Raw genomic sequence first — 13,091 nt, 5'->3', positions numbered from 1 at the left:
ATTTTATCCCATTCTTCGGCCTGAAAAAATCTCAGAGCAGCTTATGAAGATTAAAAATAAGATAGTCCCTGCCCTCAGGCTTACAATCTACAAAACACACACAAAAGAAAAGGGGATTGGGAAGGAGGTGTTGTGAGGCTCAGCAACCTTTGACACAAGCTCTTTACAAAATTCAGTAGGTCATGGAGCTGCATCTAAGCACAGTGGAAGGACTGCTGATTGCTTACTTTCTGGTGGTCTTAGCAGTGTTGTTGTTGTTGTTTAGTCATTTAGTCGTGTCCGACTCTTCGTGACCCAATGACCAGAGCACGCCAGGCACTTCTGTCTTCCACTGCCTCCCGCAGTTTAGTCAAACGCATGCTGGTAGCTTCAAGAACACTGTACAACCATCTTGTCCTCTGTTGTCCCCTTCTCCTTGTGCCCTCCATCTTTCCCAACATCAGGGTCTTTTCCAGGGAGTCTTCTCTTCTCATGAGGTGGCCAAAGTACTGGAGCCTCAGTTTCAGGATCTGTCCTTCCAGTGAGCACTCAGGGCTGATTTCCTTAAGAATGGATAGGTTTGATCTTCTTGCAGTCCATGGGACTCTCAAGAATCTCCTCCAGCACCATAATTCGAAAGCATCAATTCTTTGGCGATCAGCCTTCTTTATGGTGTTCTTAGCAGTAACAGTTGGTAAATGACATTAGAACCAAGCACAATGGAGGGTCTTGACAAACAGGAATTTATTAGGGGCAATTTTTTTCTTGATCGGAGAAGAGATGATTCAGTAAAATACTCCTGCTGAATATCAGCAGCTGTTTAAAATACAAAGGCTCTACTCAAGAAAAAGATGGATACCCTAACAGCTCAATCATCTTATTCAGAAGCAAGTTCTATTGAGTTCAATAATGTTTATTCCCAAGTGTGCGTTGAATTTCACTATTGAATTTATCTTTTAAAGCAGTGGTGGGCATGCCAGATTTGGCCCATGAGTCCATTTTCTCTAAACATTGCCCACCTCCCTCACACCTGACACTCTATGTGATATAGAGTGTGGGGAGGTAGAGACTGGGCTCTCGGTTCCATGGGAGAAGGGGCAAGGGTGGAATGGGAATCAAGAGAACTTGGTTTCAGTGAGGCAAACAATTATATATCTGGGAAGTTCCCTATTCATATGAGGATTTGTTTTGAGAATTACCTTTGCATTTGTAGTTGATTTATATGTAACACCAAACAGTAGTTTGCTGCTTTATGAAAGAACCCTTGGCTCACACACTCCTTGTCCCTAGTATGCTCTGATTTTTCCTTTCATTTCAAAACAGTGCTGTTGCATCCAAAACAGGCAAACCATGGTTTTCCCTACAAACCAGAATTGCAAATCTCTTTCAAGCTATGTTTTGCACTCCTAGGTTGTGAGCATACTACGCTTTGCCCAGTTTGGATATAATGAAAAAGTAGGGTTTTTAAAAAATACATTTTTTTGAATTATCTCCGCATAAGTTCTAGAACAGGGAACATTTGGTCATTCATATTCCATCTTCCATCAGCCCCAGACAGTCAGGGATGATGAGAGATGTAGTCCAGCAACATTTTCAGGGCCACAGGTTTGCCACCCATGCTTTAGAGAGGCTAGAGTTTTAAACTCACTGATGCATCTTTCTGAAATATTTCGAATCTTTATTTTATTTATTTTAAAATTTTGGTTGGCTATAGATGACATGCAAATTATGCTAACTGTATGCAGCCAAAATGTGAAATTGAGTTTGGGCTCTGTGAAAATTAATAAATTAGTGCCCAGTTAAACAGAATTTACAGAAATGAGATCTCACCAGAGCCACTAAATAGTCTTCCGACACTACTAGAAGTACCCTGTCTATTAACTGGAAAATTGCGTTTCCTCATAATCCTGTGAGTGACTTTATCTTCTTTTTGATTTTTACACAAAAGGGGCTTCATTTTTTTAAACTCACAGTTGTTCCCCCAGCCCACCCCAATGCCCCAAGATGTTAGGCTGATACATTATTATGTGCTTGTTAGAGTAACAGCTGGATATATAGCTTACTCTAAAAATAAAGTGTTATTTTAGTGAAACTGGTTCTTTCTTTGGAAAATTATTCTAAAACCTCTCAATTAAACCCCGTATTTAATCAGCAGGGTATGTTGGCAGAAGACAACTGCTGACATGTAATGAATTCTTCTAATTTGCTAAATTATTCTAAATAATTGACAGTACATTTAACTTCTTAACAACATGGAGTTCACTTTTCTGCAGAAACCCTGTGGTGCTAAATTCTTTATTTCCCCCAGTTCTGCAGAATTCTCAGCGATTAATTGAAAAGTTTGAACAGATTTCAGTCAGGGTTTTGTTTTTTCCCTACTTTGAAAATGTTTAAAATGGTTTTCAAAACATGATGTATATTTTCTGAAGACAGTGTGAGACCCTGAAGAGGGTGGAATCTTGCATGCAAAAAATTTGCACATCAAAGTGCTTGTTAGTTCTGGTGCAGGAAGGCTTGCAATTTACATGGTTGGAACTGGTCAAAGAGTGTTGGAAGCCACTTGACATAGCTTTCCATGTGGTGCAGTAATAGAATTGCATTTGCGATAGAACTGGTTCTGCATGTGCATTGCTGCATGTGTAATTTGGACCTTTGTTTCCTTGGGACAGTTGTGGCATTCTTTAGTGAGGCAGGCTGCCAACAACAATGGTAAGGCCCACCATTATATACTGATCTTAGAAACCGTATGGATTTGTTCATGGTATAGTAGTCAGATTCACCTTCAGTTGTTGACAGCATCTTGCAGACATAGCTGATGTTTTAGTTAGCAGGTGGCTATCTCAAATGATAATAACAATTAAGAATGGATGAATGAAAGGGCTTGTTCCTTTTGTGGGGGATGCTGGGATCTAGCAAAAGTTCCCCACAGAAGGTAGAGAGCAGGAAATTGATTTTTACCAAGTACCCCTGAACCCCACAGGGCCAGAGAGTTCCCCAACCTCCCAGAGCAGCTTTTTAGGCAGCAGAGGGAAGATGGAATTGGCAAAAGTTGCCTTTCCAGCACAGGTGGAACTCAGCTGAGCCCAAGTCTCAAATATCATCCAATCCAATTACTCTGAACAACATAAAACATCTCTACCCTATATTTTCATTCCCTGGAATAGTAAAGTTTAAGTCAATCTTGAGAACTCCATATGAGATAGCTATAAGTAATTCCAGACAAAATGAACATTTTGTCTTTATTATTCCCTGAGACGGCATCATTTGATGCTTCTCAAAAGGAAATACTGCTCACAGGACACTTCAGCTTCCTAGAAGGTAACTCATTAGCTCAGTCTCATGGAAATCTCAGGCCCAGTTTTTTAATTTATAGCTAGTTGGGGGTCTGAAAATATAATGAAAAGTCGCTTTACCCAACACAAAGCAATCCTTGCCAAGGAAGGCTGGTCACAGCAGCCCAGTGGAGGGCAGAGAGGGCTCTGTGCTTTTCTGGACCTAGGTGTGCAAGCAGAGCTGGCTGCTCCAACCTGGCTCCAGGTAAGTAAGAGCACGTGCAGACTTCCATATCTTGTCTTTCTACATGTGATCAGACAGCAAAATGGTATCTTATGGGGAAGAAGAGTTTTAAAACAGCTTGGTATCATGTTTTTATTTTATTTTACAAATAACCACATTATGTATTTAATTTTTAATCTTTAAATGTATATTTGATATTTTAATGTATATTTGATATTTTAACAATTGTGAACTTTGCAAGGTGATTGGCTTTTCTAATGAGCAAAAGGACAGCTGTGATTCTGTTTTCCTGGATGTTGGAAAATCAAAAAGATGAATAAGGCCAGCACAGCGGCCAGGTCATGAAAAGCTAGCTCTGTGCTTTATTGCAGTAAAACAAATGCATGTTAGAAATGTAATTAACTATAACAGTACAAGGGTGCAATGTATCAGCATGAGGGCGTGGGACTTTGTAAAAAGGTTTAAGTCCTCACAACTTATTATATCCCACTACCATCTAGCATTAAAAAACAAACAAACCGTTGCCCTTAATCTCTAGCTGAGGGTCATCCCAAAGATATGCTCAATACCAGCCAGTTAATCAATCCTGAAAGCCAGCTTGCCTGTACTTGCAACTGCGTCTGCAATCCTTGCTCACAGCTGGACACCCTGCTCCATCTGATATATTTTTTCTCTGTATTCAGCTTGTTGCTTGATAACCCATAGATTTCCTTTTGCCAGGATAAGAAACAACATATGGCAAGGAATACAGCTCCTGTGAGACCCCCCACGCGCATTGGACTTGTAGCGTAGCAGAGGGTAAGGCCAAGGGCTAAGTTTCATTCGTGCCTCCTTGGTTTTAGAAATGTCACGCTGTCAAGTGGTCTGTTGCTCATGAAAGGGGGTTATAAAAATAAAAGCTGACCTATAGAACAGCTAAGTAAAAAGCATCCATTCTTAAAGAAATCCAGTGCAAGTTGCATTCATATATGAGTGAACCACATATCCAGTGAAGGTCTTAGAATTTGGTTGAGGACCAATCTACCTGTGATGTTAATCACATAGTTTGTCCATCTTGGATCCATGAATTTTCTTTCAGAAATAGCCACAAGGGGATCCTGGTGTAGATTAAGATTCTAGGATGGGAAATGGGTGGATTTAGCTGTCCCACCCCTCCTGCTGCAGTTCTGGTATGGCCTGCTGCCTTTGCAATTTGCATGGGGAGGAAGGCTCCAGTTGGAGGGAATGGGAGGTTTTCCCCCTTGCAAATTGTCAGCATGCATCCCCAGTGCGCTTTGGGACTACAAGGGGGGTAAAGGACTAATGCCATCCCACTTCCCATGTCACCTCTCCCCATTTGTTGGCTGTTTCCAAAATACAATGTGTGAACTCAAGGGCAAACCATGTGTTTAACATGTATAAAGGTAAAGGGACCCCTGACCATTAGATCCAGTTGCAGACTCATCTCGCTTTATTGGCCAAGGGAGCCGGCGTACAGCTTCCGGGTCATGTGGCCAGCATGACTAAGCTGCTTCTGGCGAACCAGAGCAGCACACGGAAACGCTGTTTACCTTCCTGCCAGAGTGGTACCTATTTATCTACTTGCACTTTGACATGCTTTCAAACTGCTAGGTTGGCAGGAGCAGGGACCGAGCAACGGGAGCTCACCCTGTCACAGGGATTCGAACCGCCGACCTTCTGATCGGCAAGTGCTAGGCTCTGTGGTTTAGACCACAGCACCACCCGCCCAAATGATGCCAGTCCTTGGCTTTGATGATGATTCTCACCTTGCTCTGCTCAAGTAGATAGTTTTATCCAATTTTTATGCTGACTGTTTTATGAACTTTTTCAACAGAAGGGGTGGGAGTTTGAATTCCCATGGACGTCTGTGAGAGCCTCCTTAGTGATTTCTTTGATGCTTGAATGGGTTTGTCCAATAACTTTTATGTATTCCCAAGCTTCATAAGGTTGTGATAGATTCAGTAACAGATATACCAGGTAGTGATTTTTATAACTGTAATAGTGGTCTCTCCACAATCTTGGCATGCCCTTTTTAGACCTTGGAGGGGATTTCTTTGCTGTTTGCATTAGTACTAACTGGATACGGGGATTGTACAGGTAGGTAATGAATCTAAATAACTGGTTCTGCTGGGAAGTATATGGGGATGTAGTAGACCCATTATTATATATATACTGAATGAGCTATATTTCACCAGTATTTAGATACCTTGATTACCTACTCGTTTGTTTTTTAGCTCATTCAAAGTTCTGGTTTTAAACATCCAAAGATCTAAACAGTATCAGAACAGCGTTTCAGAAGATCTGAGTTAAAAATGAACTTGTTTGTTGTTGAGATCATCTATATAGAGATCTGGTACTGGGTGTCCCCACCTTCTAATGGGGATGGCTTTTGGAGACAGGGCCTTCCCAGTTATGGTGGCTCATCAATGGAAATACCTTACACATGGTGGTCACTTTGCACCAAAATTGTTTACTTTTAGGTGTCAGGTAAAGAGTATTCTGTTTGCCTGCCGGGACATATGATGGGTTTTAAGTGGCTTTAGCTGTCCAATTATTTTAAATTGCTTTTTTATCTACCACTTCCTGAAACTTTGCTGCCCATTTTGTTAATTTGCTTCCTCTTAATTTGACATGGTTATTGATGCTGGTTTTGAAAATGTTCCTGAACCATGTTGATTTTTTAAAAATGAAAAAAAAAATGAAAGACAGAACAGAAATATTTTACATTTCCAGGAATTTTTCCTGTGGGGCCTACAAGAGAAGGGAATGAGAGATTACTTTGCAGCATGTTTCTTCCTTGGTCCAATATTCAGAGCCGACTGTGATTGAAATAAGTTGTTATGTGAGATATATATAACAGTGAACAACAACAAAAATCCATGCACATTTAAAAATTCCTTTTTATTAAATTCTTGTTGGGACATTAAATCAATGTTGTGATGTTTTTATGATCTCTAGATACAGTCTGCTTCTTTTATTCTGTGGGATCGTTACATTTGTTTATTGAAAAAAGCAGTTCCTTCCTCTTAACATGTCCCTTTAGGGAAGTTGTTGTAAACCTGCCGAGTTTATCCAAGGCTGCCAACATTTCAGGTTGACAGTTTCAGTGGGGCATATAAATCTCAGGGCTAAATTGAAATCTGGGATTAGCATAGTCCTTGGGTTAGCACACAACATTTTTTTAAAAGGTAGAACTAGATGATTTTTTGAAAGCTACTTCATCAGTTTTGCATTACAAAGTATATTTAATTAATTAGCTAAAACTGGATGCATCAGCACATTCTGCCATCGCATTGACAACAACCTGTACTTATCCCCCCTCCCATTTTTGAAAGGAATGTTTGCCTGCATTGGGTGTCCCCCTCCCCTGCCACACATTTTGGGTTTATCACAAAATGTGTCCTTTGAACATTCCTTAATTAGGAGACTTGTGATGAATGTCAGACTAATTCTAAATTACTAGGGTTATGCAGCACATTAGGAAATCATAAATATTTACCAAGATATTTATATTCTGGATGTTAATGGGCTGCTTTAAATTCTCATTTAACATAAAAAATTACAGTGTCAGGACTGCAAAAAAATTCGATGAAACAAAATGTTTGAAGTGTGGAGGGGAGGGGGTAAGAATTCAGGTTTAATCAGGAGAGTCCAATAATTTATGGGTTTGGACCATGAGATGACAGGTAACTGTTCTTACATGATTAATCATCTATCAAAATTTGCTCTTTTTTATTGTAGATGGTGATGCCAAACCTTTTACACCAGAAGAAGCCAGAGAAATTGTGATGTCTCTCCAGAAACCTGCAGTTTTCTGCAACATGGCTTTTGATTGGCCAGCACTTCACTGGAATGCTATATATCTTGCTAAGCTATTGGCTGGAAAGAGAATGCGTTTTCGAATAGGAATGAAGGACACGGGCACAGGTAGGGGATGCTTAAATGCAATGTGCAGCCCTGTTCCACACTTCTCCTTACATTTAAGTTTTTGTTTTATTTTAAAGCATTTGTCCCACATGTCAGTCTAGAACAAAATGACTCACAATCATAATAAAAATCCTAAACATGAAAAAAAATCTTAGAATAACATATAAAACATCATTAAACACTGAACAAACATAAAACCAACGGAACATGCAAAAAGAAGCTGTTAAATATTTCCTGATAAAGATAAATAATTTTTGTCAAATTTTTTTTAAGCATCTTAAGCACACATATCACCCCAAGTATTCTGGAATAAAATGGCTAAGATTGTCCCGAATGAATAGTAGAAAGTAGGCCTAGCATGCATTCCTAAGAAGAGTTTGACAGAATGAATGCCATCGTGTCTTGCTCTGTCAATGTCCAAAACTTATGTCAGATAGTGGTAGCATTTAGGGCAAGATCTTAAGCACACACAGGAATTCTTATCGGAGGAGCCATTCACAAAAACAGAGGTGGGAACTTGTGACCCTCCGGGTGTCACTTATATCCAGCTTCCATCAGCCCCAGCCAGCAGGGCATTCAATGGTCAGGAATGATGGGAATCATAGTCCATTGATATCCTATCAACCTACCCATGCTCTGGTCATGGAGTGGTAAACTTTTTTTGGCTCTAAAAACCAGATCCTTATGAGGATCACCCTTGTGGGCCAAATTTGACGTCGCTCACATGTCATTTTTATGAAGCCACATGATGGACAGTTGGCTTGTTCTGCCCACCTGTCAAAATTCCTTGCACGGGTTTCCCAAGCTCCTGACTGCGAGCACAATGGGCACTGAATATTTATGTATGATGAATTTGCATACATGAATATACTTTGGTATGTTTTGTGGTACAGCCACAATGGCTGCAAAGGAAGATGTCTTGTAGAGGTTCCATAAAAACATGCTGTAGTACAATTATGAATATAAATATACTGTACATAAAGGACGGGTGCCTTTTCTTGTTGGGATCACCATGTTTTGGAGAGGTTTCTCCATAATAAGTGGAATCCTTATTAGGAAAGGATTTTGTCCCCACTGAGCTAGAGTAACAGTGCTCCCCGCTTTGCCAGCACAGGCTGTTCAAGGATTTGAATGGTTATTAAGGCACAGACCCATGTGTGCACTAATTTATACATACAGGCATATCTGGACAAATTAAGGTGGTGGATTTGTGAGATCAGCACATCAGCACTACACTTTGCCAAGGGAAAGGAGCAGGAGCTCTAGGGCTCAAACCCCTGGGCTATCCCCTAACAATGCATCTGTGTTGAGCTTTGGGGAGGAAACAGATACCTGGTCAGAGCAGTTACCACACAGGGAGCAGGTTGCCACGGCCCCTTTGCCAGACTGTGTTGCAGCTTCTGTTATTGGGCACAACAGTGTTGCTGGTTGGCTATGGGGCAGCTGAGCCTGGCAGTCTCTGACCTCCAGGACTTCCTGCGGTTTGTTTGCTGGGGCTGAGCAGCCATGAGGGCTTAAGCAGCTCAGTTGTGGTTAGAGGCAATGGATTATTGACTAGCTGGCAACTGTTCCCTTCCCAATACAATGCCGCTTATCAGTATTATAAATATTTTATGTGGCTTCATTCATGCAAAATCCCTTTAAATTCTTTGATTACTGATGTTGTGCAAAGTATTTATATATTTTTAAACGAAAATCGCCAAGAGTAATGTACATTTCATCATTTGTCCTCTATTCACTGAGATCAATCAGAACTCCAGTAACAGAATACATATTAATTTCTCTCCTAAATATTGCAACAAATCTACCATCCCCACAGCTTTGTGGCTGCCTGTGTGCTGCTACTGCTGGCAACTACAGGAATGAAAAGGCATCAGAGATAGAACACCCAATTCTCTCTCTTTTAAAATAAAAAATAAAAAATTATTAACTGGCCAATCACATCAAATTAAATCACATCGCATAAATTCCAAATTACAAAGCCAAATTTTTAAATTTTGTTGGGGGAACCCATACTTCAAGATCCAAAGGAGGATTCAGATCATCTTCTTATTACTGCGTTAATTTCCAAATCAGTCCCAATCAGTCCAAACAAAATTCATAATTCTATCCAGTCTTATCTTGGTGTTTCCACATCATATCTTGTTCATATAATTTCTCTTTTCCTTTATGATCTCTTCTGTTAGTCTCCTTAAACCGATAGCAAGTATAATAATCCTGTGTGGATTTCTTGTTCCTCCACTAAGTCCAGATGGTTTTCATATATCTCCTTCATAGATAACATCACTCTTTCCATCATAAATTTTGGCATTTATCGCTCTTAAGTCCCACTGAGGAGTTGATCCATGATATGTAAACAACTCTATTTCTCTCTTTTTCCTCCCAGACCCAAGAGCTCCAACAATGCCTCCCAAAATGGCGACGGCATTTTTACCTGCGTCATTCCAAAACTCTTAGCTTTCCAGCTTGATCTTGAAACATTGCTTTGGATCGAAAGTTTATCTCCACACAGCCTTAAATCCACAGCTTAAGTCCTTAATTTCTGACTCATTAGGGGAGGGGGTTCTTGTTAAATCACATAGAAAAAAGGGAAGGCAGGTTTTTCCCCCCTCCCCCCTCATTCATTTGTCGTACCGTATCTTGACGTATCTTCTCATATTTTATTCTTGTCTTGTTATCAGAGATCTCTTCTGTCAGCAGTCTTTACTCCCCTTTTTCCTTGAAGCATGTGCAATTAATCTCGTCCAAATTGTTTCTTTTAAAGATCGTTGCAACTAGCGGCGCAAATCAGGGACGGTGTCAAGGAGTGCTGGAATCCCACAGGAGGGCTTTGTGCCTAGTGCCCCCACCCCCACAAATTCAGGGGTGGTATAGGGCACAGCAGGCAAGGGCCGTCCCCCCCCCCACAATCCGGGGGGGGGGGTTAAGGAGGCTAATTACCCCCATCATAGCCTCCAAATTACCTTGTGTGGGTCGGAGAGATGTTATTCTCAGCCATCTTCCGATGCGCCACCTAGTGGCCCCCCCAGAACACCCAATTCTCAAAATATATAGTCACTTGCTGTTTAGGAGGGGCATGTTGCCTTTGGCACAAACTCCAGTGCTTTTTACAGTTTTAAGAAAGGTTTTAAGAAAGAGGCCTAAAGGATATAAAGCTTGGGCATTTGCAGCATTCTTTTCCCACTCTCATTCACTCACACTTCAAAAATGTCTAGAGGTATGTGCATGAAAGCAGGTGCAGTCATTTGCTAAGTCTCCAAACAGTGAGGACACCCAAGGTAACCTGAGAGTCAGGCTCACAAATGACTCTCATCTGCTTTAAAAAGCACTGGAGTTTTATATCCTTTAGGCCTCTTTCTTAAAACCTGCAAATGGGCTGAGAGGTGAATAACAATGAAAGCACCAGTGCCATCCCATGAATTTGGTAATAATCACCTGATAACAACAGCATTCAGTCCACAGAGACAAACTCTACTCAGGAAGTTGTACTGAGGTCAATGTCTTTCTGTACCTTTCCATCCCTAACTTGAAAAATCCAGTATTAAGGCAAACCCCCCCCCCCCCCACTTCTGTGTGTCTGGCATAATACTATTGTATGCTAAATAGGTCAGAGGTATCTTTGGGGAAACCCATTACACACCCACTAGAAAGATGTGTCTTTCTACAGCCAAGAAAAAGTAAGCCTAGAAAAACATGTGACATATGTAATTGACACAGTGTCTTTATGTCAGTTCTTGTGAAGGACATGACTGCCCCATTGGTTCCTTTCATTTTATTTTATTTTAGTTTAATGAGCTGATGTTTCCAAGATAGCTGCATTTTTCTGATTTAGTTATTCCATTATGATCGACTGACTGTACTGGTGATAGCTTTTAATTATTCACTAAGCGCCTAATGAATAATTTTGTATTTCTTGCTGAATCAAAAATAAATTAAATCGAAGTTTCTGCATTGGGGATAATGGAACCAGCTATACAGCCTTTTGCCTTTTCCATTAATAGTGAGGATTTTTCCAATAAACTATCCAAGTGAGAGATTTTTCTTGATTTTTTCCAAATATTTGCCCTGCTTATCTCAGAAAGAACCAGAGTTATATGAGAATATTGTCCTTGCCAAATTAATTCATGTATCTGAATGTCCTTCAATAGTCATATATATCTTTGGGGGGGGGGGGTAATATCGCCTTAATCAGCTCATATTTTCACAAAGTGATGTGTCTTGCATTCATGGTTCTATATCGATAACAAGCACTGAACTGTAGTAGAGGGGAGAAAATGAATGCAACTAATCTAAAGGCTGATATCATACATAGCCCAGATCCATAACTTATAAATTTGGTGCAACACAGGAATAACCCCCAATCCTTTTGTGGGGGTTGTGGAGGTGACTCACATGAGTGAGGCCTTTTCTTATAGGCCATTTCCCCCCACGTTAAAGGTTATGTATGTGGTAAGTTTCCAGCTGCTGCCCTGTCTTACGTACCTTGTACACCCAGGGCATATCTGAACCAAGCTAAAATGTAATGCCAGGGCAGGGAACCTGTGGTTCTACACATTATCATTTTGTATTAAATTTCTATTCTGCCCTTCATCTGAGCAGTTTGCAGTTAAAAACACACACACACACACAAACACACACACACAAACACAAATAATAATGTAGTAACAAACAAAACCCATACCCTACCACACACAATTTAAAAGGTCACATAGATTGTTTGATTAGCCAACGGCCTGGGAGAAGAGGATTTTTTTACCTGGTGCCTAAATATATGAAGCAAAGGTGTCAGGTGAGCCTCCCTGGGGAAAGCATTCCACAATGTTGTGGAATACAGCTTCCATTGTCCCTGCCCATAAGCCATGCTTACTGTGGCTGATGTGAGCTGGAGCGTTACTTCGCCTGGGGGGGGGGGTCACTAGTCCTCCATCCCTTGTTTGCTAGAAACCACATGTGCACAATTTTATTATTTAAGGTATGGTCACGATTTCTGAAGAAGGTCTTAGTACAGCACCAAGCCAATTTTTGTATTTCTGATCGCCAAGTTTGTCTTACATTCTTAGCCAATAAACCTTACAGTGAACTGAATGGGGGGGGGGGGGGGAGAGAGAAACTGATATCCTAGCTGGCCATATAGAAAACTACAACAATAAGTTTTGTTCTTTTGCCTGAAGGAAATTAGAAGAAATGTATGAGCTTGTGATGGTAGCAATTCCCATGCAGTCAGAGCAATGAAGAATGAATGCCCTCGGAGCACTGACTTGCTTGTAAGAATGAAAGGCGTCCATATTTAAGCAGCTGTAGAAGAGTACTGGAATGAAGGCTAAATGATTGTTCTGTCATTGCCATTCATGCAGTCCTTTGCAATTTGCTTTCCTCAATAATAATGGTTTCGGTCCAGTATATAATTTCATATATTATGGTGTGTTTTTTTGGTGCAAGGACAAGCTCTGATGAGAAATGAAGGTTTCTGATTAGCCACAGGAAATATGTGACACAGTGCAAGATAGAATACTGCAGCCTTTAGTCCCGTGTGGTATGATGAAAAATTGTGACTGAATTTGCCAGAAACAAGATGTAGAAATTGATTCCATACAAATGTAGGTTTTTTAATGTGCTGCCTAACTACCCTCTTCCCCATTCCCGGTGCATATAATATAATGCAAATCTAT

The 13,091-nt window shown here is 40.5% G+C and overlaps 1 protein-coding gene across 3 annotated transcripts in view; it reads left to right on the top strand.

Moving 5' to 3' along the window:
* HSPBAP1 (HSPB1 associated protein 1) overlaps nt 1-13,091 on the top strand; it is a 50,609-nt gene that overhangs the window by 5,879 nt on the left and 31,639 nt on the right. For 2 of the 3 annotated variants that reach the window (XM_083745399.1, XM_083745401.1), the window contains one exon: nt 7,237-7,422. In XM_083745399.1, the coding sequence (XP_083601525.1) occupies nt 7,237-7,422 (186 nt within the window). Of the gene's footprint in view, nt 1-5,182; nt 5,276-7,236; nt 7,423-13,091 lie in introns of those variants that run through there. The other variant, XM_083745400.1, reaches the window with a different exon arrangement.

The sequence above is a fragment of the Podarcis gaigeae genome (genome assembly GCF_964106915.1).
Source record: "Podarcis gaigeae genome assembly, chromosome: 1".
Lineage (NCBI taxonomy): Eukaryota > Metazoa > Chordata > Lepidosauria > Squamata > Lacertidae > Podarcis > Podarcis gaigeae.
The sequence above is the reverse complement of the archived record's forward strand: the minus strand, read 5'-3'. Positions and strand labels throughout refer to the sequence as shown.